General features: G+C 35.9%; 2 protein-coding genes across 2 annotated transcripts; both read left to right on the forward strand.

The window, feature by feature from the left end:
- Nucleotides 1–1,220: 1,220 nt before the first annotated feature.
- On the forward strand, nucleotides 1,221–5,760 carry hrh4.f4.L (histamine receptor H4 gene f4 L homeolog). The gene is made up of 3 exons (XM_018266898.2): nucleotides 1,221–1,461; nucleotides 1,629–1,795; nucleotides 5,074–5,760. The coding sequence occupies exons 1-3, from the start codon at nucleotides 1,221–1,223 to the stop codon at nucleotides 5,758–5,760; spliced, it is 1,095 nt and encodes a 364-aa protein (XP_018122387.2).
- A 4,978-nt stretch (nucleotides 5,761–10,738) lies between these two features.
- hrh4.f5.L (histamine receptor H4 gene f5 L homeolog) lies at nucleotides 10,739–19,730 on the forward strand. The gene is made up of 5 exons (XM_041565645.1): nucleotides 10,739–10,799; nucleotides 14,299–14,340; nucleotides 16,151–16,255; nucleotides 16,451–16,617; nucleotides 18,112–19,730. The coding sequence occupies exons 1-5, from the start codon at nucleotides 10,739–10,741 to the stop codon at nucleotides 18,835–18,837; spliced, it is 1,101 nt and encodes a 366-aa protein (XP_041421579.1). The 3' UTR covers nucleotides 18,838–19,730.
- The last annotated feature ends 235 nt before the right edge of the window (nucleotides 19,731–19,965 follow it).

The following is a 19,965-nucleotide window of genomic DNA, read 5'->3' on the forward strand; positions in this document are numbered from 1 at the left end:
GGAGTTTATGAGAGCACAAGTCACATGACTGGGGGCACCTGGTAAACTGACAACATGTCTAGCCTTATATCAACCAAAAGGAAGACGGCACTCCATTCAAGGAAAAAGGCAGGTTTATTGCCTATGATTAGGGGATTGAGTCCCGAAACGCGTAGGGCGTGAGATCCCTGTGGGATCTGCAATAAACCTGCCTTTTTCCCTGAATGAAGTGCCGTTGTCCTTTTGTTTGGTGTGAGATAAGCGTGAGGACGCTGCAGACAGAGCACCCAACAAGGAGCACACGGAGTAGCGCAGGGGGGGATAAGCTGGGAGCGTCTAATTTGAGTAATTGATGTCAGATTTCAAATTGAAATATAAAAAAACTGTTTGCTGTTTTGAAAAATGGATTTAAATTCAGGATTCCGCTGGAGGAGTGCTATTGAGTGCTGTTGATATTTTGTAAAAAACTTGTTTACCCATGCCAGAATCCCTTTAAGAAGCTGTGAAGGGTAACTTTTCCTTGTAAATTCAATACAATTTCAAGTCATATTTTCAGCTGAACTGTTAACTATTGACTGAATATTGCATTTTTCTTTTTAGCCTGTTTTTTTGTAAAAACATTTTGATACCAAAATGTAAGCAAAACTATGTTACATTTTTGTCTGTTTTTGTTCCAAACATATGGGAAAATATGTCAACATGGGATGCTGTTCATGAAATTAAACAGCCATAGTTTTACATGCAATTGGCTCTGATGTGTTTTATTGATGAATTTGCAACCTCCTTTGCTAATGTGTAATTTTTTGACTGGATATTTTTTACTGTTACAACAGTTTGAATTTGCCATATTAAGATATGAAGCCAGAAAAGCGTATGCGTGCTTTCATTATACTGGAACATTTCTTTGCAAATTGTAAAATAATTCTGACATAGACATTGGGGAAAGTGAATTAGTGTAAGCCACTTGCATTGGGAAAAACAATGTAGTTAACTTTTTAATTATTGACCTGAGGCTTTTGTGTGTACTTTTTAGTTATCTGTACTGAGTATTAAGATGTTTTCCTGTGAGACAAAATAGCAAATAAATACACAGAGCCAACTCCAGCCTCATTATAATCGTTGGCTATATATATTACAAGTTACTGGTAAAGTTTGCAATCAGCATGTTCAGAGATTAGTAGGCAACAATAACAAATGCTTAAAGCTTTAGATAACCATTAACAATTTATTTAATATAAAGTATGAAAACTCTCAAATCTTATGAACAGGTAGGGGGTAATGCATCTGCAACTAATGAATATGCTGTGGTAAAAAAGCCGTCAGAGGGGAAAAATATCTTGCTAACTGTGCTTCTGTCTTTAATCGTTGTGCTCATAGTTTTAGGTAACAGTGTTGTGATATTGGCTTTTATTGTGGACAGGAGACTCCGAACTCGCAGTAACTTCTTTCTCCTAAATCTGTCCATTTGTGATTTTCTAGTAGGTAAGTTTTCCTTGTGTTGCCTGTGTTTAATGTCATGGTCTACATTGCTAGTATTTGAGATTTTACATTTAGTAGTTTTTGGAGTCAATTACATCTTTCAGTAAAAATATATACAGCTTAATTTTTTTATTTTTAATGTGTCACTTTGGTCATTTGAATTTCACTAGGAGCCATCTCCATCTCCCTGTCTATACCATACACATTCAATGGAAAATGGATGCTGGGAAAGTTTCTCTGCAAACTGTGGGTAACAATTGGCTACTCAACAACAACTGCTTCTGCCTACAGTGTTGTTCTTATCAGTTATGACAGATTTCTTTCTGTCAACAAAGCAGTAAGTTTTTTTCATATTTACTTTCTTTTTTACTCAGAAATGGTGATTAGGGCTGTTTAAGATTAAGGCAAAGATAATTTGTCATTGGCTTGTGGCCAGAAATGATAAATTATCAGCTATTATTCTGTATACTTGCTGATTTATTTTTTATTATTTTTTGATTCATTTATTTTAAAATGAATCAAACCTGCAGGTATTTTTGTACTGAATTATTTGGTTATCAGTCACACACTATGTTGCCTTTAAGTTGCTGTCCCCAAGGTGAAAAGGGAGTCATTTTAAGTTGTTTGCATATTTCAGGGTGCATTCACTTACTGAGCAAATTGCAATTTTTGAGTGTAATAGACAGTCTTTTCACACAATGCAGCATTTTCCCCCATAAATGCACCAAATTCTCCAAAGTACAGTTGTGCCGAATATTTTCGAGGTCTGTCTGGATTATTTTACAGGGTTTGCTGTGCAAGTGACGTGTTTGCCTGATTCTTTTGGCGCAACACATTGATGCAGGGTGCTGTGGGAACCCTGGAGCTATTGCCTGGTACAGATATGGAGATATCTCCATCGTTCCCATTTGTCAATAGGCGCAGTATCTCTCAATTTGGAAACAAAGGCAGGAAGCACTGACTGGTATTGAGAACAACTATAGGGAAGTGTGAGGAGCACATTTTGATACAAGTAACTTTAATGAAAGTGGTTGTAAGTGCAACTCACTGTGGAGAAAAGCGCAAGTTGACCGCTGCACTTGCCGATGTTACTGAACCCTTTCATTTACCCTTTTCCTGTATTATGGTCTCCAAGTATCACATTATTATAGCTCGTAGTCCCAATTAATAACAAGAGAAAATTGGTTTTTCAAAGTGAGCATATTTATAAATTTACAAAGGTGCAGTAATTCTGCACCAATACCTACTGCTCAGAGATGGGAGTACAGGGGCCTAAGTAGCTATGTTTAATGGCATGTGTTTAACTGTATAAAGGGTGCAGTGCTAATAGAATACTTAAAACCACAAATCACATGTATTACATATATAATACATTGATTGTAGCATAAAAACACTTTCCTCAGTTTAGTATATACTGTATTTTTTTTTACAATTTGTATAAAAAGGTATTGACGTCTGTTTTTTTCTCTGCAAGTTCTTAAGTATTCATTTGCATGAATCAGTATCAATATCTATGAAATATTAAACTGTATGGCCTTCAAATTATTAAATGAACTTGCAGTAAAGCAATACATACGGTAGTTCTTATTGTCATAGGAAATACCTTACAGTATTAAAGTGGGAATTAAAGCCCAGAATGAAGTTGGCTTCTTTGAACTACTTTTATATTTTGCCACTTCCCAAAGCCAGCAGTCCTAGACCACAAAAATTACCCCTATTTACCCATAACTTACTTTCCTCGTTCCTTTAACACGGCCTTACTTTGTCCGGGGATTAGTCTACACACAGTGCACTGGCTTCGGTACTTGATGCACACTGGGTACCCTGTACCATGTCTGAGGCGCCCTATGAAAGTCCTTCACCATGGATGGAAAGAGGAAAGATGGAGATGCTCGTCTGCTTTGGGAGGCAAGATAAACTCAATTAAAGGAATTGTTCAGTGTAAAAATAAAAACTGGGTAAATAGATAGACTGTGCAATATAAAAAAGGTTTCTAATATAGTTAGTTAGCCAAAAATGTAATGTATAAAGACTGGAGTGATTTGATGTATAACATGTCAGTCAGACACTACTTCCTGCTTTTCAGCTCCCTTGGTTCACACTGACTGGTTACCCTGGCTACGAGGCAGTAACCAATCAGAGACTTGAGGGGGGGCCACAAGGGTCATATCTGTTGCTTTTGAATCTGAGCTGAATGCTGAGGATCAATTACAAACTCACTGAACAGAAATGTACCATGTGGCCCCCCTTCAAGTCACTGACTAACTCAGAGTTATAGAGCTGAAAAGCAGGAAGTTGGATTCTGGCTGTTTTATTAGACATCTGTTCACTCCAGCCTTTATATATTACATTTTTGGCTAACTAACTATATTAGAAACATTTTTTATTTTGCACAGCCTATCTATTTACCCAGTTTTTATTTTCACACTGAACTATTCCTTTAAGCTAAATTAAACTTTAACACTGAGGGGCAGATTTATCAAGGGTCGAATTTCAAAGTGGAAAATACTTCGAAATTCGACCATCGAATTAAAATACTTTGAATTCGAATATCGAAGTCGAAGTATTTTTCACCGAATACTTGACGTTCGATCGAACAATTAAATAGTTCGAAAGGATTCGAACGATTTTAGCATACGATCGAACGATTTTACTTCGATGTGTAAAGACTTAGAAAATGGTTCCCCATAGGCTAACATATCACTTTGGCAGGTTTAATTTGGCAAAGTATTGAAGTCAAAGTTTTTAAAAGAGACAGTACTTCGATTATCGAATGGACGACTATTCAAACTATTTTTTACTTCGAAACAAATTCGAAGTCAAAGTTGTAGTATCCTATTCGATGGTTCGAATTTTTTTACTTTGAAAATTCCCTCAAATTCACTTCGACCCTTGATAAATCTGCCCCTTAATCTCAATTAGAGCTAGAGTAAAGTCAATCCATATAATATACAGTTTCAACATTATATGCGACATGCTCCTTAGTTGAAGGATTGACAAAATAACTCTTCTTCATGTCACCACTGGCTGTCCAATAGACTACATATGTTGGGTTCCTTTTGTATAATGAACCTGGAAATGCAACTGATTGCGGTCAGAGAGAGAAGTGGAATAGTGTTTATGTCTCTCCCTCGAAATAGTCAGCTCTAGGGGGAGCTTGGACTGTCACACGTGACATCTCTTTTCAGTGCTACAAAGAAATTTACATGTTAAAAACAGATACCCTGTCATTTAGAGATTGTCCCTGATTTATAACCTTACTTATGACATTTAAAAAAAGTTTTATTTGGTGAACAATCAGGGTTGGACTGGCCCACTAGGTCACTAGAAAAAAATTCCTGTGGTCCACTGTTCGCAACCTAGATGCCCCAGCCACCACTGCTCCCCTGCTATGCATTCCACTGTGAAACACACCGCCATCTTTAATTTTTTTAAAAGCTAAATAACTAAAGGGGCGTGGCTTTGGCAGGTGGCTGGGTGGTGGGCCCATGACTCAGTTACCTGGTGGGCCCCAGTAAATATTAATGCATTTGCTGTTTCTTTTGCAGGGCAATTTGCATAATGCCCCAAATATTTTTGATTGACTAAAATATGAAAATCATTATCCAACTGCAGGTCTTACATCGCTCTCTACAGAAAAGACACAGTCAGACAGCACTTGATATGACCCTTGTCTGGATACTTTCATTCCTTGTCTATGGACCAGCAGCTCTTCTGTGGGAGATCATTACTGGTACTAATAACTTTCCTGAGGACAGCTGTCAGGCTGGGTTTATTGAAACATGGTATTTTATTCTTGGTGCATCTACACTAGATTTCATCTTACCACTTCTCAGTCTTTCATTTTTTAATTTAAGAATCTACCTAGAAATTATAAAACACAGCAGAAAGAGACACAATCATTCCACATCTAGATTTTCAAAAGTAAAAGCTATAGCACCATTTACATTAGCAAACAATACCGTATTTTCATCACCACAAACAAATGAAAAGGGGGACAATAACTCAGTTCCATGCATGGATCTTAAGATCACTTCAGACTCTGCCCAGACCCCTGAAAGATCAGATGGACACAAGAATAGTAATAAACTTTCCCAGGACAAGAAGGCTGCAAAATCTCTTGCAATTTTGGTTTCTGTTTTCATTGGGTGCTGGACTCCTTATTCAATCCTTGTGTGTATCCGTGCTGTTTGCAAAGGGTATTGTGTTGAATATTTCTATCTTGAAATTGCAGTTTGGTTTGTTTACGCTAATTCAGTAATTAACCCTATACTGTACCCAATGTGTCACAAAAGCTTTTGAATGGCTATCAAGTTGCTACTAGAACGATTAATGAAATTCATCTTGATTTAACAGTTTTGGATTTTTCATCTTGGAGAAGTCCCTTTTCAGAATTTTTCTTCTAGCCAATCTTCATATAGTATTTTAATTTAAGGAAAAGCCTGCAGAATTTATTATTATATAGACCAAATATAGTTCAACATTTATAATATTTTTTGTATTTGTACCACTGTTTAATGTTTGACTAAATAAGTAACAAAAATAATTAAAAAGAGCATTGTATTAATGCTCTTCAAACTTTCACAGTGTCCCTCTTGGTGAAGTCCTCAGGGTGCCTGCTCATGTGTTCATGGGTATTTTCAGTAATATGCTCTGGTTGTTACCTAGTATACTGAACCTGTGTGCAGACATCATAGTTCAGGATTTCAAATATTTTTTCAGTTTTCTTTTATTTATCATCCTTCCAATTTAACCAATGTTTCACATAAAACATCAGATACAGCAGGACAGGTACTAACTTTACAACGGGTCCAACTGTGTGATATTAATTTATTAAGGGGGTTATTTATTAAAGTCCAAATGATAAAAACTAAAAAATGTTTCGTTTTTTAATTATAAATTCCGAACTTTTTATTTTTTTTAAACCCCAAGTTTGTAAAATGTCAGAATCCAGAAATACTCCATCTTCAACCTGTTGAAGTCCTGTAGAAGTCAATGGCATTACCATTGATGCAGTTTGAAGATATTATTGTCTGCACTGGGTATGTTACAATCCAGAAAATCCAGAAAATTTCGGGCTTTAAAAATAATTTCACAAAAAAATTCTAACTTTTCGGGCGTCAAATCTGAAAAATTTGGATTTTTTTTACGTGACAATCCGAAAAAGTCATGGTTTTCGTGTGACAATTAAAAAAAGTCATGTTTTTTGACTATCCGATTTTTTAATGTTGTTTTAATGATAAATAAAGTTAAATCATGGATACTAATTTGGTCAGATTTTTTTTATTAATAATCAAAAAAATTCAGATTTTAGTAAATAATCCCCAAAGCGTAATTTTTAAAAAAAGTCTGAGATATTATCAACTATCAGTAGCAACGTCCATGAAAACCATGTAGATACAGGCTACTACTACTACCATGAAATGTTAAATCCTGACTGCCATTCTCTCTGTACTCACTAACTAATTGAGATAAGCCATAGCTATTTTATTTTTACAGCATAATTATTACAAAAATAAAGTAAAAAGAATATTAAAAGCCCAAAAACATGCAAATATAACAATTTTACTCATTTGCAGATTTGTCAAGATTGATTTTTAATTTGTATTTTCTGGCATATGAAATACCAATGAAATGTTTGTCATTTGTATTGCTAAAATGGTCATTCTAGAAAATGTCAAATTTAATTTCCAGATTTCTACAGACACTTTCTGATGTCCTTGTCTCACTGTTTAATAATAACATCCTGGTTACTGAATATTATTGTACTATTCTTTACTGATTGACTTAAAGGGGAAGCAAAGGGGAAGCAAACAAAAGAAAAAACTTTGCCTGATTAAAAAAAATGTTAGTAATAGCAGCTTTAAAATATACCTTCTTTAACAATCTTCAATGTTTTTAAGGTAATTTGTAAACGTATATGTATGTTCCTTTTTTGTGTGTATTTATTTGTATAAATACAGACAGAAATATAGACTTTATATTCATGCTTAAAGTTCAATAAACTGAAGAGAGATATCAAAAACTTAATGACAGCTGTGTCTTATTTAAGGGTACAGGAGGGAATGGGAGGGAGAATAAAGGTGGAATTGGGAATGGGGGGGATAGGAGGGAAACCTCGGGCCGGTGCTCCTATCAGCAGAAAACGGCACTGGCCTGGGGTTATACCAGTGCTGTTAGGAGCATCGGCCCGGGGTTTCAGGAAGGTCAATACAATGACTTGGTGGCACCCCCAAGTGTACAAAGCCTTTCCTTCTCCTTTAAATAGTTAGATTGTTTGAAGCAAAATCTCTAACAATTAGTAAACTGATGACCCACTGATACAGCGTACTGTAAACAGGGATCTAGAGTATTTGTTTATGTTAGGGAATTTGTTTATCAACAGAACTTGTTCTAATACTGGTAACTGAAAAAAAATATGTCATAAACTCAAATCCACAATTGTTTACCCTTATCATTGTCACTACATGTAAAAAGGCTTTGCTCACCTCTCCATTGTGAGCATTGTGTCCCTTTCTGCACTCCCAGGGGGCAAATTTACTTACCTCCGAAGTTGTGTCAGCGTTGGCTTCGCCACACTACCCACACTTCGCCAGGCATAGACTCACCAGGGATGCACAAATTCACGAAGATCCGAAGTTGCGCTAGCGATGTTACGATCAGCGGTTCGAAGTTACGCTATTGATGCCTAATTTGCATACAGTGCCAAGTTAAAGTACAATGGACTTATATGTAGCAGTATATACATTACACTACACAAGCCTGGAAAACCTTCATAAAATAAACTAGAGGTGTTATTTTGCCCTACACATGTGCCCAATGTATAGTTTAGGTGCCATATGTTAGGAAATGCAGGGGGGAAGGAGGGTACCCCCAAAAAAATGTACGATCTTTTTCAGCCTATCACCCTATAAAAAGTAAAAGACGCCAGCGTTTTTTTGGAACAGAAATTTTTTTAACTTTCTTTGGACCATCCCTATCTACTCTATTGCACTTCGCCTGGTCTGAGGTGGCGAAGTAAAGTCTGGAGCAAGAGGTAACGTTCACGAAAATCCGCAACTTAGCGAATTAGCATAGTTACATCCATTCGCCAGAGTGTAACTTCGCCTGGCGTAAGGGTTCGAAGTAGCTCCCTCTACTATTCATATTCCAGTATCTCATTCAAATCAATGTATGGTTGCTAGGGTAATTTGGACCCTAGCAACCAGATTTTGGAAATTGCACACTGGAGAGATGCTAAACAAAAAGCTAAATAAAGCAAAATAATAAAACATGAAAGCCAACTGCAAATTGTCTCATGGTATCACTCTCTACAGCATACTAAGAATTAAGTCAACCCCTTTCATTTCCCTCAGTGCCTTGCATACTTCTTGACAGGTCTGTTAATTAGTAGACTTCTGCTGTTGTTTCAATTGTTAAAGTTAACAGTGCAAGGAAGACCAAGGGACACACAGATAATGCTTTCTGAGGTTTTAAGCTCTATGGAGCAGGGGCTTCCTTCCCCCTGTCTCTTAACAAATGCCACTTAATCTTGATTGCAAATGCAGTTTTGTACTAATTTATAGCATGCTTATACTGATCCCTGTCTGTTCTATTGTATTATTTTAACCTACAGCATTGTATACACAAGTAGCGCTATAAAATTAAAAATATTTAAAAATACACAATAGCAAATACAAATAAAAAAATACTGCTTACGGTGTGGTTCAACAAAGCACACTGCAAATTATACTACATGTCCTACAAAACTACAGTGCTGCAAATGCAAAAAAAGTAGGACATTTCTTCATTGTATTACCCACAAGTAAATGGGGAAATTGATAGATTCAAAGTCTTAAAGAATTCCTACAAACAGCAAATCTAACTGGGAAATTTTGGAAAATGTTTACAGAGTTCTTACATAACTACAGAGCAACTCACCATGCAACAGCCCAAGCATCACCAGCTGAATAATTACATGGCAGACAGATGCGCACTAAGTTACATGTTGTTACTCTCCCCCTTTCATCAATCTCACTCTCTCATTAGGCCCCCCACCACTCCCCCCCCCACTCGCAGCCCTGAACTGGACACTGTGGACAAGAAATAAAAATAAGAAAATAAGCCCTCACAGAGCTGGCTTTTTATAGGGTAGTCTGAACATTTTTTAGAAGCACTCAAAGCCTCGGGGATAGGAAAGCGATTTATGAATAAAATGATGGTGTTATATACCAAAACCCAACCCTTGGCAAAGATAAATCTTAATTTTTATAAAAAAAATAATACAAATAATACAAGAAAGGGCTGCCCTCTCTCCCCCATATTACTCCTATATGTGGAGCATTTGCTAAAGGAATAAGAGATATAGAGGGTTTGAAAATACAAGATAAAGAATACAAATGTGCTGCCTTTGCAGACTACTTACTGTTGAAACTCCAAACCCAAAAAATACATTATCTCATGTACCAAGAACTTTGGAACAATTCAGTAAAGTGTCCAATTATAAAATAAACTGGGACAAGTCAGAGGTCCTGTCGATTAATAAGTATTAAAAAATCATCTACAACGTATTTATAAAACATTATATTAGTATATCTATAAACCACTTATTTCTGATATTGCCCAATTATTACAAAAATCTGAAAATACATTTTACACTTGGTCAGAAAAAAATCAATATTATGAAAATTACCGTGCTACCCAAAATATTATATTTGTTCCAAACCCTCCCAATCCAGCTACCAAGTTTTTTTGTAAGAAATGAATAAGACAATTACAAGAATAGAAATAAGGCTCTACCTAATTATACAACAGCATGGGATAAAGAACTACAGCTACATCTTATCCAGATGGTATAGGAACTGGGAGGTCATGGTTCGGATTGCTACCCTTGCTTTTAGGCAGGTGGCCGGTTCACTCCAGTGGTATTGATCGTTTAGATTATTGTATTGTTCATTAGTTTGTAAATTACAGTTTTGACTGTTTCTACTGTGCTAATAAAGCTGTGATGTTTGGTATCCAACCTGGACTGGTTGTATGTGCCTTCTTGGCATAGATTGGGAAATGGGAGATGTAGTTTGACAATAGGGGTTTGGGTGACCACGTGCCTTGGCGCTGCCCCGGTGAAGGCAATTCAATTTGAATAATATTGTTATTTGAAATATGTTCTGATATAATCCCTTAATAACCAACCACTCTAACCCGACCCACGGGCCAAATGCGTCTCAATATCCATTTTTAATTGGCAGGCAGCAATTGGATCCAGCAGCGTTTTCTGGCACATGCGCAGTAGAGGCTCTCGATGCCGCGCCCTCTTGCTCATAGTTCCAAGTTGCGTGCAAGGAGTAGGCAGTGTCTGCGCGGTACTTGTATGATTGGTTAGCAGCATTAGCTGGTCTCATTGCACAACGACCTCATCTTCCCTGTGGGTTCGTGAGGCCAAGTCTAGCTATGTACCGGTGTTTGAGCTCTTTCCAGCACACTTATATTTTATTTATAATTTAATTACCTAGTGAATACTTAACCCAACGTACAAATTAGTGGTTTTTACTTGAATGTGTATAACCTAACTGTTATCGAATAGGCGAGTGAAGAATATATTGTGACTGCTTTAGTTTAACTGGTCAAGTGGGGGTACTTTTCTATCTTCTTTTACATTGTGAATTACCCAACACTGACGGAAGTCAGACCTCTGCTGGAATCACAAGGATAAAAACGGTATAGTAAACAAAAGGATAGTGGTGTGGTTTGTGTTTTTCAATAGTCACAAAAGTGTTGTCAAATGGCAAAATGGTTCAATCTGCTGTAAATATTTCTAGTTCTAATTCCCCAATTGAATCCATAATTCAATCAACCCTTTTGTATCAATTTTGTATCATAGTCAGTGACAGTTAAGACAATTAACTCAAATAAATAATCTAGGCAAACAGAACCCAGATTTATAGTGCATTTGGATTGTCCAAAAAAATTAAAATGACTCTTACTAAAGGTCGAGTTGTTTTTTTCCCATGAAAAATGTGTTTTCAATGGTATTTTTTCAGTCAAAACTCAAATTTTCAGTTAAAATAAAACTTGAAAAATTCAAGTCTTAAAAAAAACTAGAATGTTTTGAGATTTATTATACCCCGAAGCTGGAAATAGCTTGAATCTGAAAATACACCATCTAAAACCTGTCGAGGTCATTTAGAAGTCAATGGCAGAGGTGCCTTGAACTATTTGAAGATGTTTGTAGCCTTCATGAAGTGAAGTGGGTTTTGCTCGAAAACTCAATCAATTCGATCTATTTTTCACTCCGACTTATGATAATTAACCCCTTTAGACTGCATGTAGAGAGTCTGCTTGCATGGGTATAGTGAAGAGTAATTTGGTTATTTCAGAGACAGTGCTAAATTATTCACTGAGAACATATACAGTTAGGGGCCGATTCACTAACTTTGAGTGAAGGATTTGAAGTAAAAAAACATCGAATTTCGAAGTGTTTTTTGGGCTACTTCGACCATCGAATGGGCTACTACGACCTTCGACTACGACTATAACTTCGAATCGAAGGATTCGAACTAAAAATCGTTCGACCATTCGATAGTCGAAGTACTGTCTCTTTAAGAAAAAACTTCGACCCCCTAGTTCACCATCTAAAAGCTACCGAACTCAATGTTAGCCTATGCGGAAGTTCCCCATAGACTTGGCTAACTTTTTTTGATCGAAGGATATTCCTTCGATAGTTGGATTAAAATCGTTCGATTCGAAGGATTTTATCGTTCGATTCAAAGGATTTTATCGTTCGATTAGAAGGATTTTATCGTTCGATCGAAGGAATAATCCTTCGATCGTACGATCGCACTATTTGCGCTAAAATCCTTCGACTTCGATATTCGAAGTCGAAGGATTTTAATTCCCAGTCGAATATCGAGGGTTAATTAACCCTCGATATTCAACCCTTTGTGAATCGGCCCCTAAATGTATGTATGTATCTAGTTATTTCAATCATTTGATAAAACAATAAGGGGAAAATAATAATTTAGTCTGAGAGATAGGACTGAGCAACTGACCAAAGTTTTTTCTGGTTTGTGGTCATGGAAAGTATCACACTGGCAATCACAAAACTACTGCAGGTATGGGATCCGTTATCCAAAACCTATTATCTAGAAAGCTCCAAACTATGGTAAGGACATCTCCCATAGACTGAATTTTATCCAAATAATCCAAAATTTAAAAAATGATTTCCTTTTTCTCTGTAATAGTAAAACAGTACCTTTTACTTGATCCAAACTAAGATATAATAATTTGATTTACAAATTTATATAGAGAATGGTAAAATATGCACACGTACCTACTTTAAAGAAGTAGATACAAATAATTATGTGCTGGCCTCAAGCAATCATAATCCACAGTGGATAAGAAATATTCCACAAGGACAATTTAGAAGGATTAGAAAGAACTGTAGTACTCTGGAAGAATATGACATACAATCCGAAATCCTCAAAAAAAGATTTAAAGATAGAGGGTATCAAGAAAGGGAAATACAAAAAGCATATGAGACAATAAGGGATAAAGATAGAAAACAGATGCTTAAGTATAAAAAAGAAGAGACAACTATACTAGAAAATGTAGAGAAAGAGAGGTTTAACATGTGCTTTGTAACACAATATAATTCACAAGCCAATAATGTTAAAAGAATTATAGAAAAACATTGGAATGTGTTAGCTTTGGATAAAGATTTAGAACCCCTTCTACCTAAAAAGCCAAGAATTATTTTCCAGAAAGCTCCAGATTTGAAACAAAAATTAGTACATACTGGGAATAATGGGAAAAAGGGTAAAGAAAAAAAGAAAGAGCAACTGAAAGGGTTTTTTCCATGTAGCCTTTGTAAGGCATGTAGACACAGTATAAAAACAAAAACTTTTAAAAGCCAGAAAACAGGAGAAAATTTTGAAATAAATAATTTAATAAAATGTGACACCCCGAATGTAATATACATATTGGAGTGTCCGTGTGGCCTCCAGTATGTGGGTAAAACAAATAGAAACCTTAAGGAAAGAATAAGAGAACATGTGAATAACATACAAAAAGGGAATGTAAAACATATAGTATCAAAACATTTCCTTGAAAAGCACAATAAAAAGGTAACAGGCCTGAAATGGTGGGGGATAGAGAAAATTGAAAAGGATTGGAGAGGTGGAGATCTAACAAATAAAACACTAAGAAAGGAAAGCTGGTGGATTCATAAATTGGGGACCCTCTCTCCAGGAGGTTTAAATATAGATTTCAATTTGAGAGCATTCCTAGAGTAAAAATAATATGTTACTAATTGAAAGAATGTGATCTCGAGGAATATGATACTGTAACAACGTACAAGAGGTTTCCTTTTTCTTTTTATATACGGATGTTCTACTGATAGCGAATACAATGTTGCTGCTGCGCTGTAATAACTGTGTTAATGTAAATGTTGCAACAGAGGTTTTAAATACTGTGGAATAGTTAGCTATAGGTGCAGATATGCCTTTACGATGGGTTATGTTCATTTGTGCGGATAAAGTTTGGATAGTTTTGAATCTAGCTGGGCTTAAAGTGGAGAGCATTATGGGAAGAAGAAATCGCTCTTGGAAGAAGCCTATTGGCGAAATGCGTCGAGCGGAGACAGATCGTTTGGAGCTGCAGCGCAAGACTGAGATGCGCAGAGCAAAGTAAAGGACGCTACGATTTCATTTGAAAAGCGGACTTCACAGATTTTATATGCGATTTTAAAACGAGGCGTTTGTGAGTGTATTTTATATTTTTTATTAAACAGCTTTTTTTAAACGATACTGCACATGCCGCTCTATTTTCTGCCCAGCTAGAAGGTTGCCGGATGATTATTGGAAGGACACGGCTTGTTCTCTCAAAAGCGCAGATTTACTCACGTCTGTGAGTATAATATACCACCAGATCAGCACTGGGTGAAGATTTCATTTAAAAGAAACTAATTAAGCAATTAAACCAAAACTCTCTATGCTTGCTACCATTTGGTGTCTTTAGAACTAATTTGTTAATTATTAACTATAAGAGGTGTTTGTGAGACAAGGATATTTTTACACATTAGTATCTAAAAAAATTTTTTTGGTGTTTGTTTTATTTTTATTTTTTATTTTTATTTTTATTTTTTTATATTTTATTTTATTTTTATTTTTTCACTGGTAAAAAATTTTTTCTAGTCACTTATATTATTATTCACACTAATATATAAAATAACAGTGGTGTATATATATATATAAAATAGACACACAGTCGCACAATCGAAGTGTTTTAATTTTGTCACACATCGTTTGCACTTTTATATACGTTTAATCACGCACAGTTAAAGGTGCATTTATACAAAAAATAGCAGAAAATACTGCACCATATTACGCATATCTGTTTTTGTTCCCTTTTTTCCTTTGCTTTGTCAGGAAATACAGCGATTCCCCTTTACCTATATTTAAGATATAATTAATCCTTATTGGAGGCAAAACCAGCCTATTGGGTTTATTTAATGTTTACAAGATTGCCTAGTAGACTTAAGGTATAAAGATTAGCAATGTAGCGAACCGCCGATAATGTGTTCGCGAACGGCGTTCGCGAACACCGGCAAAAAATGCGGACAGTTCGCGAACAGTTCGCGAACTTCGAACATCCGAAAATCGTTCGATTCGAACGATCGAAGGATTTTAATCGTTCGATCGAACGATTTTCGTTCGAAACGAACGATCGAAGCCATTCGATCGAATGATTTCATTCAATCCAATGGCTTAGATCGTTCGATTCGAACGAAAATCCTTCGATTTTAGCGATCGAATGGTCGAATGGTCGAACGATTTTGACGCGAACACCTATTGGCGAACGTCGCGCGACGTTCGCGAACTTGCGGCGGACGCGAACAGCCGATGTTCGCGCGAACAAGTTCGCCGGCGAACAGTCCGCGACATCCCTAATAAAGATCCAAGTTATGGAAAGATACATTATCTGGAAAACACCAGGTCCCGAGCATTCTGGATAACAGGCCCCATAGCTGTATAGTATTTGGAGCCTTTTCTGCTTAACAAAGTAGAAAATAAAATGCTTCTGGCAACTATTCTACAAATGTATTGCCCAACCACATTTTAAGATAATTGGCAAAGCCTTTAAATATGTGTATTACTATGCAGGTAAATGACTAAAGTTGCTATTTCATTAAAATGCATTGGAAATTGTAAAATGATTCTGTCCTAGACATTGGGGAAACCAAATTAATGTAAGCAACTCACAGTGGGAAAACCAGTACAGTTAAGATTTTAATTATTGCCCTGAGAGTTTGTGTGTATTTTTGTACATATTTGTATAAGTGAAAAATAAGAGGTTTTCCTGTGAGACAAAATAGCAAATAAATATGCAGAGCCAGCTCAAGACTCCTTTACAATGTTTTAAAAGGCCTGACTATATATTAATAAACGAGCGAGAAATATCACATTTGCCGTTAGTTTCCTCAGAGATTAGTACAAGCCTAGTAACTAATGCTAAAGATTTCAAAAAAGGCTATCACCCAGCAAGTCTTAATTGATTTTATTTAGCGTATACACCATAAGCATGAAAACGCTCACATTATATGAACAGAGGGGAGGCAATGTATCTGCAGCTTATGAATATGCTGTAGTATATAATCAGTCAGAGGGAATAACTATCATGCTAATTATTTTTCTGTCTATAATGGTTGTGCTCATAGTTTTAGGGAACAGTGTTGTGATATTGGCTTTCATTGTGGACAGGAGACTCCGAACTCGCAGTAACTTCTTTCTCCTAAATCTTTCCATTTGTGATTTTTTAGTAGGTAAGTTTTTTTAGTTTGTTGCTTATATTAAATGTATTTGTCTGTTTTACAAGTATTTGGGTTTTTATTATTTAGACTAAATAATAGTTTTTGGCATTTCAGTATTGACAGTTTTAAAAATGCTTATGCAACATCGTTTTTTTCCTCTTTCTTTTTTAATTTGGCCACTTCAGTAATTTGACTACTTTTCACCAGGAGCCGCCTCCATCTCCATGTATATACCGTACAAGTTCACCGGGAAATGGATACTTGGAAAGTTTCTCTGCAAACTGTGGATAACAATTGACTTCACAATAACAACTGCTTCTGCCTACAGTGTCGTTCTTATCAGTTATGACAGATTTCTCTCTGTCAATGAAGCAGTAAGTACTCTCTTATTTACTTAACTTACTCTGAATTGATCACAGGAGAGAGGGCATTTGCCATAGACCTATGACTAGTAAAATGCCTTGTCAACATTTAAAATTGTCAGTTCTTATACTGTATAATAGCTCCTTGAATATTAGAATTTGTGTACAACTTTCCAAATGAATGAAAGGATACTGCAACATTCAGAATATCTTCGGTTGCCAGTTTGATGCTGGGGCCATGCATTTTATCACATTTAAGCAATTCTCCCCAAGCTGAAATGGTCACTATTTTGATTTGGATGCTTATTCTCTAAAACCAACCTGACCATATACAAAAGTCTTTGGGTCTTCATGTGTCGCAAAATTATAGCTCTTAGCTAGCCCCAATATTTTATTAAATAAATATCAAGGGGAAATGCATTTTACTGTGCACAGTAGAACTGTACACAATTTTACAAAGCTCCACTGTGATACTGACACTTACTGACTATTTTCCCAATCTGACTGTCCCTTCTCAACCTGTCAGTTAGAGCTTTCAATGCTGATGGACTCCAGCTGCACAAATATGGCAGCCCCCTCATAGAGGAACATGGATGATTAGATGGGTAATGTAATAGCATTGGGCAAATACTTTTATGGCTAAACTATCAATAGCATACAAAGACAATGTCATGATAGCTGTAAAAAAGGGTTAATTTCTGGAGTCAGTATCACTGAACTGAAACTGGAGATGCTACTTTTATTTTTCCAAAGGTTCACTAGGCTGACCTGCAGTTGTGTTTGTTAGAAGTTGCTATACTTCAGCCTGTTTGCTGAAATCAGCCACATTTCTTAAAACTGGACAGTTCAGGCTGAAGAATGAAAGGCAGAATGCAGCAGGCACGACTATCTATGGAGGTTTCTGTACTGTTTGGCTAATGCCACTCTCAGGTTGACCAGTGCAGCTGTTACATTGGCTGCAAATTTTGTATAAAGTTTTTGACATTTGAACTAAATGATGGCAGTGAAAGTCAATGGGAGAGTAGAAAAGAGCTTTATGGTATTTGTTAGGAACTGATTCAACTAGCCAGTATGATTGAGCCAGTAAATACCAATTAATATTGATTACCATAAACAATAACAATAACATCAGCTTTCCTGAAAGTGCAAATAGTATATCCTGGGCAATTGTTGAAATCTGTTGAAACTAATCCTGATTACATGATTACAACCGTGGCCCATCTCCCCATTATTTTTTGTACATGGCGCAAGTAGCCCTTATTCATAAAGATGAAACAACCCTGTGTCCTCTGGCACATAAGTTCCTGAAGTCTAGCAATCTCTATCATCTGAGAATGCCACTGACAAGGAACCTCATTCTTTTTCTTTTCAGAATGCTATCTAATTAACTACTAATTTTTTCTTAAAAAAAAATTGTAAACTCCTTGCTGTTTCTACCGAGCAAAGTTGCCTTATATAATCCTGATTGTCTCATTTACAATAAGCTTACTCGTTTCTCAATTGCAGGTTGTACATCGCTCTCTACAAAATAGACACAGAAGGACAGCATTTAATATGAGCCTAGTTTGGATACTTGCATTTCTTGTCTATGGACCAGCAGTTCTTCTGTGGGACATTATTACTGGCACCAGCCACCTTCAAGGGGACAAATGTTATGCTGCATTTCTTGAAATATGGTTTTTTACTCTTGGTGCATCTACTTTGGATTTCATGCTCCCACTTCTCAGTATTTCATTTTTTAATTTAAGAATCTACCTAGAAATTATAAAACGCAGTTCTAAGAGACTAAATAGTTCCATACCTAGTTCTTTGCCATTTAGCATAACAGACAATACTGTTTTTTCATCACCACAGACAAATGAGAAAGGGCAAAGTATATCCATCCCATGTGCAGAAATTAGGATCACTTCAACCTCTCCCCAGAACTCTGAAGGATGTAACGTGCACATTAGTAGTGATAAACTTTCTCAGGATAAGAAGGCTGCAAAATCTCTTGCAATTTTGGTTTCTGTTTTCTTTCTATGCTGGACTCCTTATTCATTCCTTGCAAGTATCCGTGCTGCCTGCCGAGGGTACTGTGCTGATTATTTCTATATAGAAGTTACTCTTTGGTTTATATATACTAATTCTGCAATTAACCCAATCCTTTACCCTGTGTGCCATAAAAGTTTTAGACAAGCTTTCAAATTGCTATTAGAACGCTTTATAAAATTCTTCTTAAAGGAACAGTAACACCAAAACATTATAGTGTATTTAAGTAATGAAAGTAGAATATAATGTACTGTTGCCCTGGTAAAACTGGTGGATTTGCTTAAGAAACTCTGCTAGAAACTCTGCAAGAAAGATTTATGAAAGCAATAGATATGTAATTTTAATTTGATGAAAACATCTGCAGCATTTATTATGCATTTTGCTTTGTTCAGTGCGTCTATTATTTATTGTTATGGTGTATTGCTCTGCTGGGATTTAAACCAGTGCTGTTGGCTGCCTTAACTACTGGGTTAGGAGAGTAGCCAGCAAGTTCTTGGTGATTCTGATCTTTTCAGTTCATGATATAAGTTATGACAATTTTTGGTCCAACTTCCATACGTTCAATGCAGATGCAGGCTACTACTTCTGCCATAAAATAATATAACTCAATTCACATTCTCTCTGTAATTACTAACTAACTGAGGTCAGTCACATCTGTTTTATTTTTTCAGCATAACTTTCCTAAAAGAAAAGTCAGAAGCCTGAGAGACATTCAAATATCAATATTTCACAGATTCTTTGTCAAGAATGATCTTTTATTTGTAATACAGTTTCTAATCACTTGATTTTTGTATTTAATTGTATTGTGTTATTGTATTGATCCCTCTCTGTATTATTATTACATTGCTTTATTGCACAGCATCGTGTATACAAGTAGAGCTATATATAATGAACAAATACATACATACAATAGCAATAAAATTTACAAATAACTTAAAACCATTAAAATGTTTTTAATGAATGTACATTGGAAAGTTTCTTGTAATTACATTTTATGTCATTGTTACTGTGCTGCATATTTTCTATACAATATAATAGTTCCTCACACTGGCATTTTGCCCCATAAGGGATTTTGGCAAGTTTATCAAGGTCATAGTTACATAGTTACATATAAGATTAAGTAAAAGCCTCTTTATAGCCAGAAAGCAGATTGTTCATAAATAACTCTGTCCCTCCCACTTTGAAGAAATGGGTTATAACAGTAAAACACACATTCTTGCTTGAGATACTAATGTATTTGAACAGAGGGAATAATAACAAGCATGGCAATGTCTGGTCATGTTGGATGAAGAACTGTACATATTGACAGGTTATTGCCATTATCAGGGA

This window comes from Xenopus laevis, chromosome 6L, assembly GCF_017654675.1.
Source record: "Xenopus laevis strain J_2021 chromosome 6L, Xenopus_laevis_v10.1, whole genome shotgun sequence".
NCBI classification, from domain to species: domain Eukaryota; kingdom Metazoa; phylum Chordata; class Amphibia; order Anura; family Pipidae; genus Xenopus; species Xenopus laevis.

Excerpts from the sequence above, each read along its gene's own strand:
- hrh4.f4.L (XM_018266898.2), top strand. The coding sequence starts at position 1,221 with ATGAAAACTCTCAAATCTTATGAACAGGTAGGGGGTAATGCATCTGCA. Across the intron at positions 1,462-1,628 it reads CATTTGTGATTTTCTAGTAG|GAGCCATCTCCATCTCCCTG; the intron begins GTAAGTTTTCCT and ends GAATTTCACTAG. Across the intron at positions 1,796-5,073 it reads TTCTTTCTGTCAACAAAGCA|GTCTTACATCGCTCTCTACA; the intron begins GTAAGTTTTTTT and ends ATCCAACTGCAG.
- hrh4.f5.L (XM_041565645.1), top strand. The coding sequence starts at position 10,739 with ATGCCGCGCCCTCTTGCTCATAGTTCCAAGTTGCGTGCAAGGAGTAGG. Across the intron at positions 10,800-14,298 it reads GAGTAGGCAGTGTCTGCGCG|GACACGGCTTGTTCTCTCAA; the intron begins GTACTTGTATGA and ends GATTATTGGAAG. Across the intron at positions 16,618-18,111 it reads TTCTCTCTGTCAATGAAGCA|GTTGTACATCGCTCTCTACA; the intron begins GTAAGTACTCTC and ends TCTCAATTGCAG.